Consider the following 23,782-nt stretch of genomic DNA (forward strand, 5'->3'; position numbering starts at 1 on the left):
ATTTTTAGCTTTTTTCTCCTTAGATTTCTAAAGTGGGAATTACTAAGAAGTTAAAAGATAAGAACATTTTTAGAATTCTTAATTATATCATCAAATTCCTTTGTGGAACTGTTATATCATTTTGCATTTCCACTGGCAACATATGAGAGGGTCCATTTAACAACCTCTTGCCAGTATTTAGTGTTATTTAACAATCTTGACTAATTTGATAGAAGAAAATGGTACATCACAATTAGCACATCTGTGACTACTAGGGAAGTCAAACATTTCTCCCAAAAATGTCTATTAACCATTTCCTTTTTCTAATTCATTGGTTTTCTGTTCATGTCTTTTTCTAGAGCCTTAGTACTGTTCGATGAGATTTTAATTTACTAAGGCTAATAAGCTGTCACATTTGTAGCATATGCCATTTCTCAGTTCTTTTAATTTGATTATTTTTTAATATACTACTATAGTCATTTACATTTACTGTTTTCCTTTGTGATATTTTTCCCATTGCTATTAAGTTTAGGAAGTTCTTTATTAGGAAATCTGATAAATGTTCCCTTTTTATTTTGTGGTTTTTAAGTATTTAATATGAAATATAGCAATTACAGAAATAATAATTATTTAGCACTTGAATGTTTAATCTGTTTGGGATTACATCATCTGATGTTATATAAAGCTGTACATTTTTTTTTCCAAATAACAAACCAGTTATTCCAATACCATTTATTAAGTAATCCTTTCCACTTTATTAATAATGTAGTTATTTCTTACTTTTAATGAAGTTCATATCAGGCCAGTTCTTTCATTTCCTAACTAAAATGATACAGTGCAATATTATGTATTATGTTTAATTGTAATGTCTACCTAATTTTCTGTGCTGCTTTACAGACTGAATGTAGAAACTGACCCTCCAAGAAAGAGACCAAAAATTGATTCTTCATCCCAAGGACTTGTTACACTCCAGGAAACATCATATTCAAATAATAATCAGATTATTACACAGAGTCCTTCTTCAAATGAAACTAAGAAAGATATAAGTAAATGTGTAGATTTTCAAGTTAAAGATATTAAATTGGCAAATGTTAAGAGTAAGCTGGACCATGGAATTAAAAACTTTAGCTGTCCTAAGGTGGCCAAAGATGTGAAACCAAAAGCTGAAGGCCAGGCAAGTGAAAAAAAATGGCCTCATTTACTTGCTCAGAGGGAGAAGATGAAGGAATTCAAGAAAGAAAGGTACAATAAATTTAGAGACAGTTCTGAAAAATGTGCTTCGGAGAAATGCAAGAGAATCCAACTTTCTCAGGATTGTAATTCCAGCAAGATAATTAAGGAACCCTTTGAATCTAGAAGGAGAAGGATTAATTTCAAAATCCCGGTAAAATCCCGCAATACCCTCCAGAATCTTGTACAAGAAAATGTGTTCAGTTTAGGTTCTAACAAGTTAAAGACTAAACAAGAGAAAAAAGAATGCCCAGAAGCCTCCCAGTTTTCATTAAAGTTTACAAGGCACAGAAGTGAATATTTATTTTCAGATTCCACATATAAGCAGACTGTTCATGAGTGGGAAGGAGAATATCATGAGCATCAAGAAATTAATGATTTAAGTTCTGGTGAAAACCTAACCCAGGTAAGGTAGTGCAAAATGAATACAGACCTTAGTAAAGAGTTTAAATACACTTAGGTTTGAGTTATTTCTGTTATAGATAGTGATTGTAAAAGGCAGATTCTGTTTAGTCAGGAAGGTATGTTGGTTCTTTTATTTTACTCTGTAAATTCCAACTTCCTTAAGAAACTATCCTGGTAACTATCAGGGACCCAAAATAGAAGGGACTGTGTAAAAATACAAAGGAAGCAGTTATAGATAATCCTATCAGAGAAGTACTATGACAGTTTTCTCTAACTCCAGGTACAGTTCCAGGGTTAATATTCCAAATAGCTGTTCCTTTAACAAATTATTCTTTTGAGTGCCCTGTATGCCAGGTACCACACTCACAGTCATCATTTTCAAAGGCTTTCTTATATGAGGAGGTACAGAAACAGCCACCTCAAGTCTGACAAGTACTTAATCACCTTACATGGGAACACATAGCAGGGGATTAACATGGCCTTGGATGGATTAATTCAGTAAGATTTACTGGAGGGGATAACATGTAAGTGAAGGCACTCAGTCGTGTCTGACTCTTTGTGACCCCATGAACTGTAGCCTACCAGGCTCCTCCATGCATGGGATTTTCCAGGCAAGAGTACTGGAGTGGGTTGCCATTGCCTTCTCCAGAGGATCTTCCTGACCAGGGATCGAACCTGGGTCTCCCACATTGTAGGCAGACGCTTTACTGTCTGAGCCACCAGGGACCTGTGGTTGAATAGGAGTTACTCAAGTGAAGACAAGGTGGAGTGAGATGGGAGAAGCAGGAATGTTCCAGACAGAGGAATTATATATACAGAGATCTAGGCTAGAAAGCTTGGCACATCTGTTTTTGCTTCTAAATTATGCAGTAAATCAGCATATGTGGACTAATTTGAAAACCTAATTGTGATAGTCTTGTTTCTATGGCAAATAAAATTATTTATCTTTAGGAGAACTGTTAGAACTTTGGAATTTTAGAAGCTCTGAAATTTAGAGACTGCTTATAAACAGCAGTGGTTACCTCTTTTTAGGAATCAAGACTATAGAGTGTTGTATAAGATACTTCCTTTGAAAAATGGAGGGATTGTAACCAAGGGGGCCAGAAGAGCTTGAGAAAGAGTACTCTTTTTCACTGAACTTGAAGAGGTCCAAAGAAGGAAAGAATTGAGTTTGTTCTTTTTATTGCTTTCTTAAAGGAAAGCTTCAGTTTTCTTCTTGTGCTGTATAACCAATTCTCTAGAGTAGAATGCAAGAAAGGAATCTGAGTTTTCCAGTATGTTCACTGAACATCTTTGTATCATTGTTTGGTATTCCCCTGGTGCTGTATATCTAAGGAACAGTGTGAGATGTATCTTACACACTTTTTTGCTCTCTGTTTAGAGTTATTATAAAAACTGAATGAGGTACATAGCATGAATATTAAGTTGTAGGGGAAGCAATTTTTGCATGATTACTTTTCAATTATTGGAATTAAAACTCTTTATATTTCTTTGATAGCAGTCTAAATGACTGAAAGTCATTTAGACGCAGGAGCAGCAAGTAAATATTGTTCTTATCTTGAATATGTTATCAACATTATTAGTGACAGTAGCTAATCATTTAAATATTATATTTGTTTTCCTCATAAATTCCTCAGTGGATAATTGTCTTCCTAAAATAATGAGTTTACAAAGGAGTAATTGTGTGTTTTTGTATTCAGTGATCCTGTTATAGGAGAAAGTGACTTCTTTTTTTCCCTAGGCTTATAGTTCTTTGTTATCCTTTTCAGGTTGCATTTTCCCCTCACCATTGTGAACTAATATTCTAGAGATTTATTGTTTACAGGCCACTTTTATAAATGGTATCCCACTTAATTCTTATAAATCTCTGGGGATAGAAATTCATCAGTTTATCTAAATGTTATTATGTATTAAGCATTTAGAGTTTGAATAAGATGCTTTTACCCTCAAGAAGTTCCCAGAGAGGTAGATTAGTAAACAAATACAATTTCAGATCCAGTGAAGAAAATATTAGAGCCCTGGGAATTTGGCTGGTGTTAGAATAAATTTGAAAGTGAGTTAAGGAAGGGCTCATTAAGAGATTCTTAAGAGATTCTCTTAAGCTTGGAGATTCTTAAGCTTGGTGTTGAAAAATGTGTAGAGCAAAGAATAGAAGTGTTGTCCTGCCAGGGGAAATGATCAGTTGTGTAGTGGCCCAGAGTTGTGAAACTGCATGGCACGAGCATACATGAGCACTGTGTTGTTCAGTTTGACTTGAGATGTGCTGAGAATCTATATGAGAGGAAGTTGGAGAGGGAAGCCAGGGTCTAGGCAATGGATTCCTTTATCTCTTCTGGGAAAGACTGCTTTTTATCTTGTAGATAGAAAAGAGCCACTGAATAATCAGGTTTTTAGTTTGGAATCACTCCAGCAAATAAAGCCATTTATACCGTCATTGTTGTTACTCCCTTTTGTCATCTCCAGGGAAGGCTTTATCCCAATCCATGGACTTAATAAAACATGGAAGGGGGAAGGCAAAGTTAAATGCCCTCTAAGACTTTCTTTTATAATAAGGATTTGAAGTTGATAGAAAGTTTTTTGAAATCACTGAAAGTGACTTGTCAAAGAGAGTGAAGGGTAGTAGTGACCCAAGTAAAAGAATGAAAAGACTTTCAATGTCAGAAGTTGCAGGAAGTTCTGCAACTAGCAGAACTGATCTCTGATCTCTAGCTTGGTTGGCACTCCTTAGCGGAAGAGAATCTAAAGTTCCAGTGAGATTTAAAGTCAGGTGGAGAAAGCATTTTAGAGGCCACGGTCATGGGAGAGTGCGGCTGTAACGGGCCTACGTGTGTGACGTGTGTGGTGTTGTGTTGTGTGAAGATTGGTACTGGAAAGTTAGGGTTGAAGCTCAATTCCCAAAGCAACATAGGATACACTTTCTGAAAGAGAGTCTGCAGTTTATATCCAGCTTCTTATAAAATACATGTGTGTTTGATGTTATCTTGGCGAATTCTTAGAACATGATTTGGTTCAGTAGAGGCTTAGTTAAGTTCCTTCTCACCTGTATGTAGGATTGGGTAAGTCTCAGCCACTCACCGAAAGTGCCAGGGAAGAACTGAAATTAGAGAGATCTTCAGTCTTTGCTGGGAGACAAAAAATAAAACACCCATACATTTTCAGTCTTTCCCTCCCTCAGCCATATAATAATCTTCAAGTTTCTTTTGTTGTTTTGTCATGTCACTTTTAGAAATGGTTCATTTACTCATGGATGAAAATTTCCCACCACCAAGGCCCAGTATTTTTATCCTTGCCATGGTTATTTCTGTTTCTTAAGGTGGCATGTTTTGTTCTTAGAATATGAGTATTTTTAGGGAAGCATGTATATGAATGAGTAAATCTTTTTTTTTTTTTTCCTTTGTTGTTGTTGTTTTAATAGCTCAGTCGTGTCTTGACTCTTTTGAGACCCCTTGGACTGTAGCCTACCAGGCTCCTCTGTCCATGGGATTTTCCAGGCAAGAATACTGGAGTGGGTTGCCATTTCCTTCTCCATGAATGAGTAAATCTTAAAGAATTTCTACTATGTTTCATGACTTGATAGAATGAGGCTTTTCTATTCTGGGGACAGTTTTTCATCTGGGGGCAATTTTGCCTCTTAGTGGGTATTTGCCTCTTAGTGGTATTTGCCTCTAACTGATTTGATGGAGACTTTTTTTTTTCAGTTCATTTTTTTTTAAATTGCATTTATTGAAGTATGCACCCCCAAACAGTATAGCTTAGTGGAATGTAAACTGAAGTATAGATAATTTTCTCTTCAACTCCATTTACATCAAATTCTGTCTCTGTTATAACACTGAAATTGTTTCGGCAAAGGGATGGAGACATTTTTGATTGTCAAGGATGGGAGGGAGGTAGGTATCTAGTGGGTAAAGGGAAGAGATACTTCTAAACATCCTACAATGCTTGGAACAACCCCAAACGCTTTGTGTTTTTCTATTTAAAGAAGACTTTAAAACCATGTTGATTGCTTTTTATTTGTGACAGTCAGTTATACTTTTGTGTCTTTTGGGTCAGTGCCCCTTGATAGAAGAAAGGTTTCTCACCTCTGCTTTAATGTTAGATTCTACTTTAATTTCTTTACATTATGATGCATCAGGGAACTACTTCCCTAAAGTGAGAAGAGTATTAACCCCCAAAACAAAGAATTGTCTGATCCTGAATGTCAGTAGTTCCATAGCTGGAAAACCTTATTCTTGGTGTATGCTTCTTAACTAATTAATAAAATTACTTTTCATTTCAGAGTTTTGAAGCACCATGTTCTTCAGTGTCACTTGAAAGTATTCAAGATACAGATCAAGAGGTTACTGATATATTTGTTTACTTTCAATATTTTTAATGAAATTAAGACAGGATTCCTATTTTAACAAAAAAATAATGATAAAAACTTTTATAGTATGAAAATAACAGTGATGTCTCTACTTAATTCAGTATACAAGTATTTATGAAGTCCTGAAAAATTCTTTGGGAAAGTATTTCCATTTATTCAATCACCTTTTGGGCTTTTTTTCTAATAAGCTCTAATTTGTTTTGAATAAAAAGCGTGGAGCCTATGCTCACAATATTAATTTTAATTTAATGTTATGTTTTTGCATGCTTATGCCTCAGCTTGCCAAAATACAGTATAATATTAATGTTTTTGCCTCATTTTTCTAATTAGCAATAAGATGAATGTGAAAACACATACGTATTTATTTTTTACCTGTTGCTTCATTTCTCAGCTAGAATCTTCTGGTCAAACCTATTAGAAGTATTGCATGTAATTTTATGTTCTCTGCTTCTAAATTAAAATTAGATTCAGAGAACGCTTTGGGTTTTTCTATTTAAAGGAAACTTTAAAACCATGTTGATTGCTTTTTATTTGTGACAGTCAGTTATATTTTTATGTCTTCTGGGTCAGTGCCCCTTGATAGAAGAAAGATTTCTCACCTCTGCTCTAAAATTAGGTTATACTTTAATTTCTTTACATTATAATACATCAGGGAACTACTTCCCTGAAATGAAAACAGTATAAAGATCTGGATTTCAGTTTTTCATTTAATTAACAATCTTAGAAATTAGGAAGAGTGCTGATCATCCAGACAAAAACATATTTGGCTCCTAAAGTACTTTGAAGTGAGAATGGAAATGATAATTAACTTATTTTGGAGAATTAACTTATTATCTCTTATGTATTAGACCTTATGTGAGGTTTTTCATGTTATTTCACTTAATCCTTACAAAAAGTACCAAAAGGATACAAATATTTACCATTCCTATTGTGCAGATAAACTGAGACCCATGGTGTTTAAATGATTTGCCTAAGGTTGTAATAAGAATAAGAGAAGAGCCATTTTATTTTTTTTAAAGAGCTTAAAAAAAATTTTTTTTACTATGGTTGATTTGCAATGTTATGTTAGTTTCAGCTGTATAGCAAAGTTGATTCAGTTATAGATATACATATATCTTCTATTTCAAATTCTTTTCCTGTAAACCTTGTATATGTTTATAAATCTGTGGGTTTTTTTACCATATTTTTGTAAAGTTTTTGCTTTCCACAGACTATCTCATATTAAGCGAATTAAGAATTAATTGCTTTCTTACTAATCTGAAGAGAAAATAATTAAAATATTGTTTTGCGGGTCTTTTGCAATTTAGATGCAGATAGTAGAAGAGCTTCATGCTGCTCGTGTGGGAAAAAGTATGGATTTACCTGAGGTTCCACCTTCAGGAGAGTTAATGAGTATGGAAATTGACGTGGTAGAACATGATATACATTCCTCTGCTGGTATGTATATGACTTTATGTATATGACTGTGCTTGCGATCTCCTGTGTTTTCTCAACGTTCAGTTTTTGTAATATTTAGGTGAAAGTGTTAAAATGTGCTCATTTGAAATAATAAAATATGGTATATTTCTTTCAGCTGTAGGAATCAGGTCTAAGATTTGTGTTATCATTTGCTTTATATATCTCACATTATTAGGCAGTTAGAAATATTTTCTTTCTCTTTTTTGCCTAAGGACAGTAATCAGAATTATGACTAGTCTGTTAGTCTTGTTCTTAATCATAAATTTTAACAGTTTCAAGTTTGTAAAGCACTCATCAGAAACACTGCAATTTCCTCAAAGGTATTCATGAATTTTTACTTATATAGTAAAACTGTGATTATTCTTACTCCTGGGAGAAGAAAACCTGAGATTATTCTTACTCTTGTGATTATTCTTACTCCTCCAGAGTATGCTAGTATACAGTTTTGAGTGGCATTTCTAAAAATAGTAATGCTGCTACATTATATTCATGTTGCATTTTCCAATTTATTGTTTATCTGTGAATCAGTTCACCTGTTCCTAATATGACCCTAAGAAGAAATAATACTAGTATTATTAGTTTTCTTTCTTTTTATACATATTTATCTTTTCAGTGTTGTTTCACAATATATAAGATTAGCTTCTCATTCCTAACTGGGTAACTACCAGTGATAGAGTACAGGGTTTGACAACATAATTACTGCTGTCATAAGTTAGTTTATGATTTAAAAATCTACCCATAAGTAATATGCAATATTCTACTGGTGGATGATTAAACACTGATTGCTGTTCTTTCTCTTAAGAATTGGAGTAAATGTGTTTTTGTTGTTTAAAGGATTGCCTTAAGAATGCTATCAGAGTTCTATGATAACAAAGTTTTATTTATTATACAAGTGTGTTACAAATGTCAGTTCTCACTTTGCTTTTTTTCCCTAGCAAATGCTGCTTCAGACAAAAAGCTTCTAATTGTTATTGACACAAATATTCTAATGAATCATCTCAAATTTGTTAGACTTTTGAAAACAAGAGAAATCCCAGGTATTTATAAAACATACTGACTGATTCTGATTTTCTTATTTAACACTTGTTAAGCACAAGCGCGCACAGCATAATCAGCTTAAGTAAAAAGGCGAATAAAAAAGAGCCTTTACTGGTTAATCTAGCTTCTAAACTTCCTTTTCTTTGATCTCCGGTTGTATTAGTATTTATTTTTGTAATGTTCTCTTGACACTGTATCTGTTTTAAGTTCCTATTTTTATGTATTGTTTCTTTATTTAGATTGTGAATTTCTTTAAAACTTTTAATTCTCCTACAGCAGTTTGATTTAGTAGCTTAATACATATTTGTTGACTTATAAGAAATCTTTTTATTTTTTAGGCTTTGAGAGACTTGTGTTAATAATTCCCTGGGTGGTTGTACAAGAGCTGGATCGTATGAAGGCAGGAAAATTACTGAAACATGCCCAGCACAAAGCTATACCTGCAGTTCATTTCATCAATGACAGTCTCAGAAATCAAGATAGAAAGCTATGGGGTCAGTCAATACAACTTGCATCTCAAAAACTTTGTAAGTATTGTCCTCTCAGGGTGTTTCCTGATTAAGATTTGTTTGGATGCTGACTCATCATGGCAGGGAAACGGTGCAAAAATAATACTATAAGTATTGCATTATGAAATGGCAGGACACAGTGATGCTTTGAAGTGTTCTATTAGGCTTGTTTTGGACATCTTTGATAATTTATTTTCTGTTTCTCGTAGACCTTATTGGGAAGGTCTGTGATTTCACAGATAGTGGCTATATAGTTCTGTACGCATAGTTGTCTGTATTACAATACTTTAATTCTTTTTTAAAAATAACTTGCTGAGTGATGAGGCCCATAAGTGATCTGTGTTTCTAATCATCTGCGTGCTCACATGATGCAGTCGTGTCTGGCTCCGTGCGACCCTGTGAACTGTAGCCTGCCATGGGATTCTCCAGGCAAGAATACTGGAGTGAGTCGCCATGCCCTCCTCCAGGGGATCTTCCTGACCCAGGAATTGAACCTGTGTCTCCTGCCCTGCAGGTGGATTCGTTTAACTGCTGAGCTACCAGGGAAGCCCCTAGTCACCACTACATGCAGTTAATATAATACAGAGATAGGTGTTGTTTTCCTCTGGTTTGCCAGAACCTATAATAAGGAGGTTTTTTTATAATAGAGATCTATAGATTTTCTCTTGATTTTTTTCTATATTAGTTTTTTTGGGGTTTTTTTTTAGACATTTAAAAATTAGTCTTAGAACCAAAGTGTGTTCTTCATGTTTTGTATAACTATTTGGTAAAAAAATCTTTGTAAAGCAACACAGTTGCCTCTGAAGAGTTTATATTTACATTTAAAAGATATATTTCATTCTTTAAAAATTTGTTCATTCCCAACTCAGAATTATTTGTATATGTAGATTTGTATTATTTTAAATATCATGAATTTATGTTGTTTGCTGTATCCATATTCACCATAAGATATGAAAGAATTTATCCTAAGATGAGTCTAATTATGATATTAATCCTGAGAAGGCTTTTGGCACAGCTGTTTAGTCTTAAATCTTTGAAGAAAAAGGGCCTCTACCATTAATTCCCTTATTTATTCCCTTTACAAATAATTATTAGCTCTTAGTATATTCTAATACAATGCTTATGCATTTTGAGTAGGAACGTCATGTGACGTTTAAGAGCTTTTAAAGGAAACCACTAAAAAAAATCATTTATTAGAGTTAAGAAAATACTAAAAATATTTTAACGTATTATATTAAATTGAATGTTTTAGGTTTTTTTGTTTTTTTTTTTTTACTTTCTATTATGAAAACCTTCAAATACAGAATCAGGTAGAATAATACAATGAATCCCTGTGTGCTTTTCACTCATTTTCAGTGATTCTCAACATTTTGGTGAGAATTTCTTTCATTCTGTCATTTCCTTTTCACCTTCTCTCCCAACTCCTGAAACTCCTGTAGTACTTTGGTATATAATGCTAACAGATAGGACTTTTAAAAAAAAACAGCCACACTATAACAAAACCTCTGTCTAAACCATCATTTCAATAAACCTCCAATCCTTAAGAAGAGGTGAGAACTTTTTTCACTCGTAATTTTTTTCCTTGTTAGGTGATAAAAATTATATTTTAGTGTATAATTGTATAGATGATGATAGTAATAGACAACACTGGTATGGCCGTTATTCTCCAGACCCTCTTCTAAGTACTTTACAGCTACTATCTCATTCAAAACTTACGGTACTTATGGAACATATTCTTATTAGACCTATTCTGCTGATGAGGAAATTGAGACATAGAGATGTTAAGAACTTGTCCTGGATGGAATACCTATTCCTTCAATAGATTGACTTTGAGACTTATTTTAGAAAAACTAATAGATATTTTGGCCACATTTATTATTTATAGATACTTTATAAGTGTCTTTTGACTTTTCAATTTTTATGTGCTTTTTTTGATGCTTTTACTTCTTCAGCCTATGCTTTTAGGATTATTAAGGAGGATGAATCATAGTAGTAGTCTCACACTTCTGTGCTGCTTCAGTTCTGGGCCTTCCTGGAAAACCACACTTCCCTTTAATGCTTCAATTTGATACTATCTGGTCTTAATTTTGCTAAATTGTGCTTTTAGTTACAAGATTGTAGATTAGTCTTTATAGATTATTTGTGTAATTGTCTTTGTCAGATAAATCCTTTATATATCATTGTTATCTGTCAAACTGATTGTTTGAAACATTGTTTATATAAATCTAATGTACTTAATATATTTATTCTATTGATAATGATTTTATGATCTCCTTTAAAAATATCCTTAGTCATTTTTATCATAGTAAAATTATATTTTACATTCTAATGATGAATTGAAACATATAAAAAATTTAATTCAGGATTTTTGAATAAAATTAAAATACTTGTTTGGAAAAAAGCAAGAACAAAACAGTCTTTAATTATGCTTTACATCTGTTGAGCACATTTGCCACTAACTCTAATAATTGCTTATATAGATGTATTATTTTGTTTTATGTAATCATTGAGTATTATAAATGTATTTTTCTTAGACAGGAATTTTCCATTAAAAAAAGAAACATGCCACAAATTGAATGGAAATAGTCTATTTATTAATAGACTTAGTTGAAAATAATTATAGTGTTGTCCTTTTTTCAAAATTGTACTTATTTGATGTAGTATGCATTACGATGAGGATAGGATTTGAAATCTGATTGACGTGAGTTTTTTGAGCTGACCTGGAGAAAATTAAAGGTGAGGAAACTGAGTAAATAAAATGGGGGGAAATGACCTCTGGCTGAAAATATGATTTTGAAGATTGGTTGAGCTAATTGTATTAAAGTGCTTAATGCTTTAATGTTTGGAATAGATGATAAGTCTTTTGTGTCTTTTTACATGAGAAAGTTATACAGATGGATTAGAAAAACTAAGTATTTCCCTAAATTGACAAAGATTATTAATAGGTAATTCACAAAAGAAGAAATACATCTAGTCAGCCTTTTTTGTTAAAGGTAAATATTTTCCTGTTTGCTGTTTTAAATATTGTTAACTGCTTATCACAATGGTGTGATCACTCACCTAGAGCCAGATATCCTGGAATGTGAAGTCAAGTGGACCTTAGAAAGCATCACTACGAACAAAGCTAGTGGAGGTGATGGAATTCCAGTTGAGCTATTACAAATCCTGAAAGGTGATGCTGTGAAAGTGCTGCACTCAATTGCCAGCAGATTTGGAAAACTCAGCAGTGGACACAGGACTGGAAAAGGTCAGTTTTCATTCCAATCCCAAAGAAAGGCAATGCCAAAGAATGCTCAAACAATACAATTGTACTCATCTCACACACTAGTAATGTTCAAAAATTCTCCAAGCCAGGCTTCAGCAATACGTGAACCGTGAATTTCCAGATGTTCAAACTGGTTTTGGAAAAGGCAGAAGAACCAAAGACTAAATTGCCAACATCTGCTGGAGCATCGAAAAAGCAAGAGAGTTCCAGAAAAACATCTATTTCTGCTTTATTGACTATGCCAAAGTCTTTGACTGTGTGGAGCACAATAAACTGTGGAAAATTCTGAAAGAGATGGGCATACCAGACCACCTGACCTGCCTCTTGAGAAACCTATATGCAGGTCAGGAAGCAACAGTTAGAACTGGACATGGAACAACAGACTGGTTCCAAATAGGAAAAGGAGTACATCAAGGCTGTATATTGTCACCCTGATTCTTTAACTTCTATGCAGAGTACATCATGAGAATCGCTGGGCTGGAAGAAGCACAAGCTGGAATCAAGATTGCCAGGAGAAATATCAATAACCTCATATATGCAGATGATACCACTCTTATGGCACAAAGTGAAGAGGAACTAAAAAGCCTCTTGATGAAAGTGAAAGGGGAGAGTGAAAAAGTAGGCTTAAAGCTCAACATTCAGAAAACGAAGATCATGGCATCCGATCCCATCACTTCATGGGAAATAGATGGGGAAACAGTGGAAACAGTGTCAGACTTTCTTTTGAGGGGCTCCAAAATCACCACATATGGTGACTGCAGCCATGAAATTAAAAGACGCCTACTCCTTGGAAGAAAAGTTATGACCAACCTAGATAGCAGATTCAAAAGCAGAGACATTACTTTGCCAACCAAGGTCTGTCTAGTCAAGGCTATGGTTTTTCCAGTGGTCATGTATGGATGTGAGACTTGGACTGTGAAGAAAGCTGAGCGCCAAAGAATCGATGCTTTTGAACTGTGGTGTTGGAGAAGACTCTTGAGAGTCCCTTAGACTGCAAGGAGATCCAACCAGTCCATTCTGAAGGAGATCAGCCCTGGGATTTCTTTGGAGGGAATGATGGAAGCTGAAACTCCAGTACTTTGGCCACCTCATGCAAAGAGTTGACTCATTGGAAAAGACTCTGATGCTGGGAGGGATTGGGGGCAGGAGGAGAAGGGGATGACAGAGGATGAGATGGCTGGATGGCATCACGGACTCGATGGACGTGAGTCTGAGTGAACTCCGGGAGTTGGTGATGGACAGGGAGGCCTGACGTGCTGTGATTCATGGGGTCGCAAAGAGTCGGACACGACTGAGTGACTGAACTGAACTGAACTGAACTATGTGTAAAAATTTTTAGCATATATTTTTTGCATTTTCCTTTTTTATTTTTATTGCTCCTATGTTTAGAATGATACTTCTTCCTAGCACTTGATAGGAACACAGTACTCAGTGCATAGGGAATATGAATTAGTAACTTTTCAGGAGAGCAATTTATCAGTGTTTATTACGAAGCCTAAAGAGATGATTTGTCTTTCTTGCAATTATTCTAAAGAAATAATCAGAGATTCAGTGATTGATATATTTAATGTTCCTCACAGCATGATTTATACAGGAAGAAATTGGAAACAGTCTGTCAGTTGGAGATGTTACATATAATGCTATAGCCAAATGAGAGAATACTAATTTTGAAAAACGTTAATGATGTGATATTAAACAGAATAATATTTAAAAGAATGTAAACTACAATCCTAAATTTCTTAGATTAATTCAGGCAAAGAAAGACAAATATCATGTGTCACTTTTATATGGAAGCTAAAAAGTAATGCCAAAAATCATCCAGATATCTGTCTCACAGTTCTGAAGACTGAAGTCTAGAATCAGGGTGTTAGGATTATTTCCTTCTGACCTCTATCAGAGAAACATCTGTTCCAGACTGCCTTCTTGGCTTGTAAATGGCTATTTTCTCCTTATGTCTCTTTATATCCTCTTCTCTCTCCCCATGTCTGGTTCCAAATTTCCCCTTTTTAGTTAGAATATCAGTCCTATTGGGTTAGTTCAGTTCAGTCACTCAGTCATGTCCAACTCTTTGCGACCCCATGAACCGCAGCACGCCAGGCCTCCCTGTCCATCATCAACTCCCAGAGACCACCCAAACCCATGTCCATTGAGTCGGTGATGCCATCCAACCATCTCATCCTCTGTCGTCCTCTTCTCCTCCTGCCCTCAATCATTCCCAGCATCAGGGTCTTTTCCATTGAGTCAGCTCTTCGCCTCAGGTGGCCAAAGTATTGGAGTTTCAGCTTCAACAGCAGTCCTTCCAATGAACACCCAGGACTAATCTCCTTTAGGATAGACCGGTTGGATCTCCTTGCAGTCCAAGGGGCTCTCAAGAGTCTTCTCCAACACCACAGTTCAAAAGCATCAATTCTTCAGTGCTCAGCTTTCTTTATAGTCCAACTCTCGCATCCATACATGACCACTGGAAAAAACATAGCCTTGACTAGACAGACCTTTGTTGGCAAAGTAATGTCTCTCTTTTTGAATATGCTGTCTAGGTTGGTCATAACTTTTCTTCCAAGGAGTAGGCGTCTTTTAATTTCATGGCTGCAGTCACCATATGTGGTGATTTTGGAGCCCAGAAAAATAAAGTCAGTCACTGTTTCCGCTGTTTCCCCATCTATTTCCCATGAAGTGATGGGGCCGGATGCCATGTTATTAGTTTTCTGAATGTTGAGCTTTAAGCTGTTTTCACTCTCCTCTTTCACTTTCATCAAGAGGCTCTTTAGTTCTTCTTCACTTCCTGCCATAAGGGTGGTGTCATCTGCATATCTGAGGTTATTGAGACTTCTCCCAGCAGTCTTGATTCCATCTTGTGCTTCCTCCAGCCCAGCGTTTATCATGATGTACTCTGCATCAGTTCAGTTGCTCAGTCGTGTCCGACTCTTTGTGACCACGTGAGTCGCAGCACGCCAGGCCTCCCTGTCCATCACCAACTACCGGAGTTCACTCAAACTCATGTCCGTTGAGTCGGTGTTGCCATCCAGCCATCTCATCCTCTATCGTCCCCTTCTCCTCCTGCCCCCAATCCCTACTCTGCATATATAAGTTAAATAAGCAGGGTGACAATATACAGCTTTGACGCACTCCTTTTCCTATTTGGAACCAGTCTGTTGTTCCATGTCCAGTTCTAACTGTTGCTTCCTGATCTGCATACAAATTTCTCAAGAGGCAGGTCAGGTGGTCTGGGATTCCCATCTCTTTCAGAATTTTCCACAGTTTATTGTGATCCACACAGTCAAAGGCTTTGGCATAGTCAATAAAGCAGAAGTAGATGTTTTTCTGGAACTCTCTTGCTGTTTCCATGATCCAGCAGATGTTGGCAATTTGATCTCTGGTTCCTCTGCCTTTTCTAAAACCAGCTTGAACATATGGATGTTCACAGTTCACGTTTTGCGGAAGCTTGGCTTGGAGAATTTTAAGCATCACTTTACTAGCATGTGAGATGAGTGCAATTGTGCGGTCATTTGAGCATTCTTTGGCATTGCCTTTCTTTGGGATTGGAATGAAAACTGACCTTTTCCAGTCCTGTGGCCACTGCTGAGTTTTCCAAATTTGCTGATATATTGAGTGCAGCACTTTCACAGAATCATCTTTTAAGATTTGAAATAGCTCAACTGGAATTCCATCACCTCCACTAGCTTTGTTCGTAGTGATCCTTTCTAAGGCCCACTTGACTTCACATTCCAGGATATCTGGCTCTAGGTGAGTGATTACACCATCATGATTATCTTGGTTGTGAAGATCTTTTTTGTACTTTTCTTCTGTGTATTCTTGCTACCTCTTCTTAATATCTTCAGCTTCTGTTAGGTCCATACCATTTTGTCCTTTATTGAGCCCATCTTTGCATGAAATGTTCCCTTGGTATCTCTAATTTTCTTGAAAAGATCTCTGGTCTTTCCCATTCTCTTATTTTCCTCTGTTTCTTTGCATTGATCACAGACACTAATGAACTCATTTTAACTTGCAAAAAACCAAAAATAGGATTTAAAAGAATATAGATTACAATCCCAAGTCCCTTAGATTCTGTGTATATATTTAGAGAAATATTGAGCTGATAAAATTATGAGATATTTTAGTTTTCTTTATCTTTTCAGAATTTTTCAGATTTTCCATAATTATTTATTTTTATAATTAGGTAAAAATAACGTTATCTGACACCTGCTACACCAGGCATTTGTTTCATCATTTTTATATTTTCTTTTATTACGTTTTTGTTGAATCATTTACTTGCAAGATATTTGTATTAGACACTGTTCTAACTGTTGAGGCTGCAGCAGTGAATGAGACATACAAAGCCTGCTGTTGAGAAGCTTTAATTCTACTAATATGCTAAATATCATATTAACTATAATTTATACAGTAGTTATTTTGATGTCAAATGTGAATAGAGGTCATTGCTGTTGAGATACAGTTACGCTAACTCTTAAGTAATCAACATATTACTTAAGCACTTGGTATCACCACATATTGGGCCAAGTGTTTTATATACATTTTCTCATTTAATCTTCCTTCTTAAGCAATTTGCCCATTATTGCATGTCCAGTAAATGGGAAAGGAAGAATTCAAACCCAGATCATCTGTTTCCAGAGTCTTTGTTCATTTTTGAACAGTTCCTGAGCAAGTACTCAAAAATATTTGTTGGTAAAAATATTTCATGAATATTCTTATAATTTTAGGTATACCTTCTGGGCCTGTGTATTCTAGAAAAAAGTGACAGAACAAGTAATCATGAACTTTGATACCTTTAGAGCAGTGTGCTTACTGTATGCTCTAAACCTCCTTTGATTGGTCAAATTGAGTTGCTAAAGTTAACCACTGATTTTGAGCTGCCCATTTTGCATTATTGTGATATTTACTTTGTGAGCTAAAAGTAGGAAAATTGGCTGTTGTAACATATGTCTGTCTGGCTTACTGGTTGTCTGATTAAAGAACTGAGTCATATGTCTCTCAGGTTCATGCTATGAGATCAGTTGAGTTTTGTCTAGACTTCGCCATGAGACGGTGAGGCCCCAAAGAGCTTGTCTTTTGACAAGCATAGGGACCTGGTGCAGCTTAGACCTTAGAAAAATGTTTATTGCATGCATGAATGAGTTTTCTAATTTGAAAGTTTAGAGGACTCGGTGATATTGGCTAAAAGTTGAGGGGAGAAAAATGTTATAATCTGGGAAAAAAGTTAAGGCTCACTGGCCAGCATATCTTGACTTTCAGTGTGTAAGAGACTTGGCAAGGGCTTAAATCAGTCTTTGGATCCAGGCTTCAAAGATTCTTATCCATAAATGGGTCTGGGGTGTAGTGCTTCTTTCTATATTATTAATAAGTACCCCAGGGAATTTTGAGGCAGGTAGTGTAAGGACTTATAAAAATTATATCTTTCGTCCTCTTTCTACATGTTACATTCTTTTCATATACACACACAACTTATTACATACTTCAAGATTTAGAGAATATCAGCTACATACTAACATTTGTTAGAAATTACTTTTTGTATTCTCTTCCTAGTGCCCATGTTGTCTTCTTCTGTACATCTCTCTCTAAATGTTATTGCTTAGAAGAAAATCCCATGGACGGAGGAGCCTGGTAGGCTGCAGTCCATGGGGTCGCTAAGAGTCAGACATGACTGAGTGATTTCACTTTCACCTTTCACTTTCATGCATTGGAGAAAGAAATGGCAACCCACTCCAGTGTTCTTGTCTGGAGAATCCCAGGGAGGGGGAAGCCTGGTGGGCTGCCGTCTCTGGGGTCGCACAGAGTCGGACACGACTGAAGCGACTTGGCAGCGGCAGCAGCAGCAGAGGTTAAGAAAAAGCAGGCACATGAAAGTGGTTCTCTTGCTGGTAGAACCATTGCTCATTATTTTGCTGACCTCTTTTAAGTTAATATGAAACAAAATATAATCATATAATTTGCTTATAGTCTCTTAAATGACTGAACTGAGACTAGAATTCATAGCTTTTGGTTTCTAGTATGGTATTTTAACCTACTGTCCTTTGAGTTTATTAATAGGCATATTCTCTTCTGTTTTAGTAAACTATCAATTTAATAAACTATCAGTTAATTAAACCCATAAATATATGAATCGTAGATCCAGAATTTTCAGGTCATTGTTTTTGTTGTGTTTTATCTTCCTCCTCTTATTTAATAAGTTTTCTTTGTTGTAGATGATTCAATTTGTAAATATGGCCCAAATTGTTTATACAGTTCTCAGATTTTGAGTTTGCTTATTGATTGTTGCTTTTGCTGAATTCGCAGATGGATTGAGTGATGAGAACAATGATGATCGTGTATTAAAATGCTGTCTTCAGTACCAAGAACTATTCCCTTGTTCTCTTGTTATTTTGTGCACGTGAGTTTCACAATCATTTTACTTTTTTTTAAAAATAGCAATTTCTATTAAAGAATTTTAAAAAATCATACTGTAATGACCATACCAAGGATCAAAGACATATATACTATTCTAAATTTCCCAGTAAATATATTCAGTTATATCTCACGTTTTTATAATGTACAAACTATAGAGGAATGAGATTTGAATCTCATGAAGTTTCATTTCAACTTAAGTTATATGATATTCAGAAAACTTTTGAAAAAGCAAGGGAGAGTCAATTTAATATCCCAGTAAAATAGTTAGAAATGAAAATCTACATTTTGGTCATGAGGCAAGAGGGTTAATTAATTTATTTGTTGGGAAAGGCTAATGTATGTTGTAGTTATATCCTGAGTGCTTATAACAGAGTAAGAGTTGAAATTCTGGGTCTACCACTTACCAGCTTTGTGACCTTGGAAAGCTGCTTAATGTTTCTTTATGTGTTTCCTTATGTGTGAAGCATAGGGAGAATAATAATACCTGCATTTATGAGGATATTGTGAGTATTTAATCAGAAAAAGTATACATATGTGACTTGGAAGTGTGCCTCATACATAAAATTATCTCAGTAAGAGTTTTTCCTCCTCCTCCTGTCCTCCTTCCATTCCATTCCTCCATTCCAAACTAATATATTCATAAGTTAGTTCTAAGGTAAAAGTAGCAAATTTTATTTGCCAAATTGTATTTATCATGTATGAGAAAAGGCTCTATAGAAACTGATAAGACCAATTTTAGTTTGTAGTTTTAGTCTGAATTGTGTTCACTTCAGATTGGGGTTTTTACAGGTTCATGATCATGCCTAAATTCTCTGAAATGGAGTGATTATGGAAATGACTGGCTCTTAGATTTTTCTTGTGAGAGGCTTGCCAATTACCATTTTAGCTGTGTTCAAAGATAAAGTTATTTTTTTTATTTAAAAAGAAACAGATTTCCGTCTCTACCTTCAAATTATGTATTAATCTAGGACATAATATATCATCCTGGAGTTTGTTGAGGGCTGAAATAGATTTAGTAATATGTTAATCATTTTGAATTTGAGATAAGCTAAAATTGAGAGAATTGTTATTTTTTTGTTCCACTTAGAATGAAAATTAAATTGGTGAGATTTAATCAATTCTCCATTATTTCTGCAGTCACTGTTTTGGAATGAACAGATCTAACAGTTTTCAATGAAATGAAATTTTGTGGTCAAACTTTACTTTTACCTCTGGCATTGTCATGTTCCAGACAAGCCTTTTTTGTTTTTTCCCTGTTAAGTGTGATAATCATACTTACTGTGTAAGTCAGACATACTTAATGTGAGGATATATTTTTACTACTTTAAGGGATGATGAGATGATAATTAACATTAATATTAATAATGGCAGTGATAGGAGAAACCGTCTATAAATACTACGTACTATATCTCATTCTAAGTGCTTTACTCACATTTTTAATTTTAAGTATGTGCCAGCAACCTCCAGTTAGTATTTCCAGTCCACATCTCTCTTCTAAACTCTAGACTAATATATTCATCTACTTATTTGATATCTGTTTGGATGTCTCATAGACATCTGAAACCTGCCCTCTCCAAAAATGAACTCCTAATCTTTCCTTCTAAACTGTTCTCCATTTGAATAAAAAAGGCCATCTTCTACCCATTTTGCTAAAGCCAGAAACCTTGGAGACATTTTTTATTTCTGCCTTTCCTTCATAATCTTTAGTCAGGCAAATAGCAGGTCTTGTGTGATCTTCTTTTCTTTACCTACTCTGCCACCATCCTATGTCAAGTGATGTTATTTTTCCTCTTCCTTTTCTTCTCTAAGATCCATTATGCTCTCTACTTCCATATTCTTCATTTCAAAAAAAAAATGGTATTTTTAACTTTTAAAAAGTTTTGTTATAAAGAATTTCAACAACGTTCAAAGTGAAGAAGAGTTAATAAACTCCTAAGTACCCAGCTACAATAATTATCAAGTTTCTACACTTCTATTAACTTATATTTCCATCTACTCCCTGTCCTACGATATGATAATTTTTATATAGTTCTTTTTATATTGAGGGAAGCTGTATAATGTTAAAATGCCCAAATATTAACTATACAGTGTGGCAATGGATACCCTGGTTATAGCCCCACATCCCTCTTGATATATAGAACACTTCCATTATCCCAGAAAATGTGCTCATCCCCGTTTTGTGCCTTTTCTAGTTTCTTGAGGTGGAAGCTAAGATAATTTATTTGAGACTTCTGTAAATTTCCCTTTAAGCACTGCCTTAGCTGCATTTCACAAATTTTGATACACTATTTTTTAAATTCAATTTAATATGCTTTATAATTTGAATTCCTGGTGGTCCAGTCTAGTGGTTAAGACTCAGTGCTCTCCCTGTTGGGGCTGGGGTTTGATCCCTGGTAGGGGAGCTAATCCTGCAAGCCGTGGTGCAGCCAAAAAATAAATTAAAGAAAATATGTTTTATAATTTCCCTCATGATTTTCTTTTGACCCACAGGTTTTTTAGATATTTGGTGCAATTAACTCCAAATATTTGCAGATTTTCTAGTTATCTTCTTATTGATTATACTTTAATTCTGTTACATGACTTGAGAACATAATTTATATGATTTCTGTTCCTTTAGATTTGTTAAACTTGGTTTTATGCCCATGAATAAAATCTTAACTTGGTGAATGTTTTATGTGCTCTTAAGAAGAATTTATTCTGCTCTTGTGGGTCGCGTATTCTATAAATTTCATATAGGTCAAGTTTGTTGATAGTGTTGTTTAGGTCTTCTGTAACCTTAGTATTAATGATTATCTGTCTACTTATTTTATGATTACTGACAGAGGAGTCTTGACTTTCCAAACTGTAATTTATTGGTTTGCTTCTCCTTTCCATTCTGTTTGTCTTACTTCATGAATTTTGAAGCTCTGTTGTCAGAGGCATACACATTTAGGATAGTCTTCTTGGAGAACTGACACTTTTCTCATTGTCTAATTGCTGTCTTTGTTCCTGATAATATTCCTGATTCTGAAGTTTCCTTTGTTTAATATTAATATTACTATTCCAGTGTTGTTTGCTTTGTATTTATAATATATATATTTTCATCCATTTACTTTTAACCTATCTATATCTTTATATTAAAGTATTTTGTAAATAGCTTATAATTGATACTTTCCTTTTTTCCACTTTGACAATTTCTGTCTAATTGATGAGTTTCTACTATTCACATTTAATTGGTTGGATCAGAATCTACCATTTTACTAATTATTTTTCATTTGTTCAGCTATTCTTTTCTTCCTTTTCCTTTTTTTTTTTTCTTCTTGGATTAACTGTGGTGCCATTTTATCTCCATTATTGACTTTGTACCTTTTTGAAAAAAACTTTATAATGGTTGCCTTAGTGTTTATAATATACATCTTTACTTGATCAAAGTCTGTCTTTAAATAACACTATGTTGCTTCATGTGTAGTATAAGTATTTTAATATGCTTTGAATTTCTCCACCATCCATTTTGCTATCATTATTACATATTTTACTTTTACAGAAACAATAGCACAGTACTTTGTAATGTTTTTGCTTCACTCATTTGTCATTTAAAGGAATTAAAAATAAGAAAGTGAATGCTTTTCTCTTGCACTCCATTTTTAGCATTCTTTATTTCTTTATTTGAATCCAAGTTTCTGTCTGGTGCCAGATTTCTGGTCGTATTCCTTTTGCCTAAACAACTTTGACATGTGTGAGTATGTTGGCAGTGAATTTTCTGGTTTTGTTTGTCTGATAGTGTGTTTATTTCTCATTTATTTCTGAAGTATAATTTTACTGGATATGCAATTCTGGGTTGATTTGTTTTTTCTCTTTCTTTGAGTATTTTAAAGGTATCACTGCATTTTCTTCTAACTTGTTTGATTTCTGATGAGAAGTCTGGATAAATATTTTCTTCCTCTGTGTGTAATGTTCTTTTGGTCTTTTTTTTTTTTCCTCTCATTGCTTTCAAGATTTTTTCTTTGTCTTTTTTTTTTTTTAGCAGTTTGTTTTTAGCAGTCTTTAGCAGATGTACCCACTCCAGTGTTCTTGCCTGGAAAATCCCAGGGACAGAGCAGCCTGGTAGGCTGCCGTCTATGGGGTTGCACAGAGTTGGACACGACTGAAGCCACTTAGCAGCAGCAGCAGCAGCAGCAGCAGCAGCAGCAGCAGCAGATGTACCACATGTTTGTGTGTATGTTTGTGATCCAGGCATGCATGCTTAGTTGCTCAGACATGTCCAACCCCTTGTGACACCATGGATTGTAGCCTGTCTGGTTCCTCTGAATACTGGAGTGAGTTGCCATTTCCTCCTCCAGTGTATCTTCCCAACCCAGGTGTTGAACCTGTGTCTCCTGCATTGACAGGTGGATTCTTTACCTGAGCCACCTGGGAAACCTGTATGCTTGTGGTAGAGGAGAGGAAATTATCCTGCTTGATGTTCTCTGAGCTTCTTGGATCTGTGGTTTGGTGTTCATTTTTTAGTTTTGGAAAATTCTCAGCTGTTATTTATTTAAATATTTAATATTTCTTCTGCCCCATTCCCTCTTTTCTTCTTCTGGTATTACAGAATTATTAATACATTGTAGTAGTCAGCCTCCAAGATGATTCCAGTGATTCCTTGCCTCTTGGTATCTTTTTGTTTTTGTTTCTTGGCTGCACTGTACCACTTGCAGGATCTTAGTTACCCAATCAGGAATCAAACCCAAGTCCTCTGCAATGGAAGTGCAGAGTCCTCACCACTGGACCACCAGGGGATTCCTGTGCCTCTTAGTATTAATTCCCTTGTGTAGTCCTCTCCTACACTGTACCAGGGTTGATCGTCTGTGTGACAGATAGCAGGCATCAGAAGTGATGGTATGTCACTGGCACTTCCTTTTTGGGCACACTCTTGTTTCTTTTTCTTGGATCAGTTGTTCTGGGGAAGCAAACTCCATGCTGTGAATAGCTCTGTGGAGATGCCCACATGGTGAGAAACTGAAGCCACAAGCCAAAAGCCAGTGAAGGGCTAAGCCCTACCAATAGCTACATGAATGAGCACCAATTAAATCATGAGGTGACTGTAACACTGGGGAATAGTATGTTTCAACTTTGTGAGATACCCTGAGCCAGAACCATTCAGTCAAGCTGTTC

The 23,782-nt window shown here is 35.1% G+C and overlaps 1 protein-coding gene across 1 annotated transcript in view; it reads left to right on the plus strand.

Annotated features, from left to right (window-relative positions):
* SWT1 (SWT1 RNA endoribonuclease homolog) overlaps positions 1-23,782 on the plus strand; it is a 97,215-nt gene that overhangs the window by 9,733 nt on the left and 63,700 nt on the right. The window contains exons 4-9 of the mRNA XM_052654077.1: positions 877-1,615; positions 5,891-5,950; positions 7,285-7,414; positions 8,371-8,472; positions 8,812-9,000; positions 18,539-18,632. Of these exons, the coding sequence (XP_052510037.1) occupies positions 877-1,615; positions 5,891-5,950; positions 7,285-7,414; positions 8,371-8,472; positions 8,812-9,000; positions 18,539-18,632 (1,314 nt within the window). The remainder of the gene's footprint in view (positions 1-876; positions 1,616-5,890; positions 5,951-7,284; positions 7,415-8,370; positions 8,473-8,811; positions 9,001-18,538; positions 18,633-23,782) is intronic.

This window comes from Budorcas taxicolor, chromosome 16 (assembly GCF_023091745.1).
Source record: "Budorcas taxicolor isolate Tak-1 chromosome 16, Takin1.1, whole genome shotgun sequence".
In the NCBI taxonomy this organism is placed as follows: domain Eukaryota; kingdom Metazoa; phylum Chordata; class Mammalia; order Artiodactyla; family Bovidae; genus Budorcas; species Budorcas taxicolor.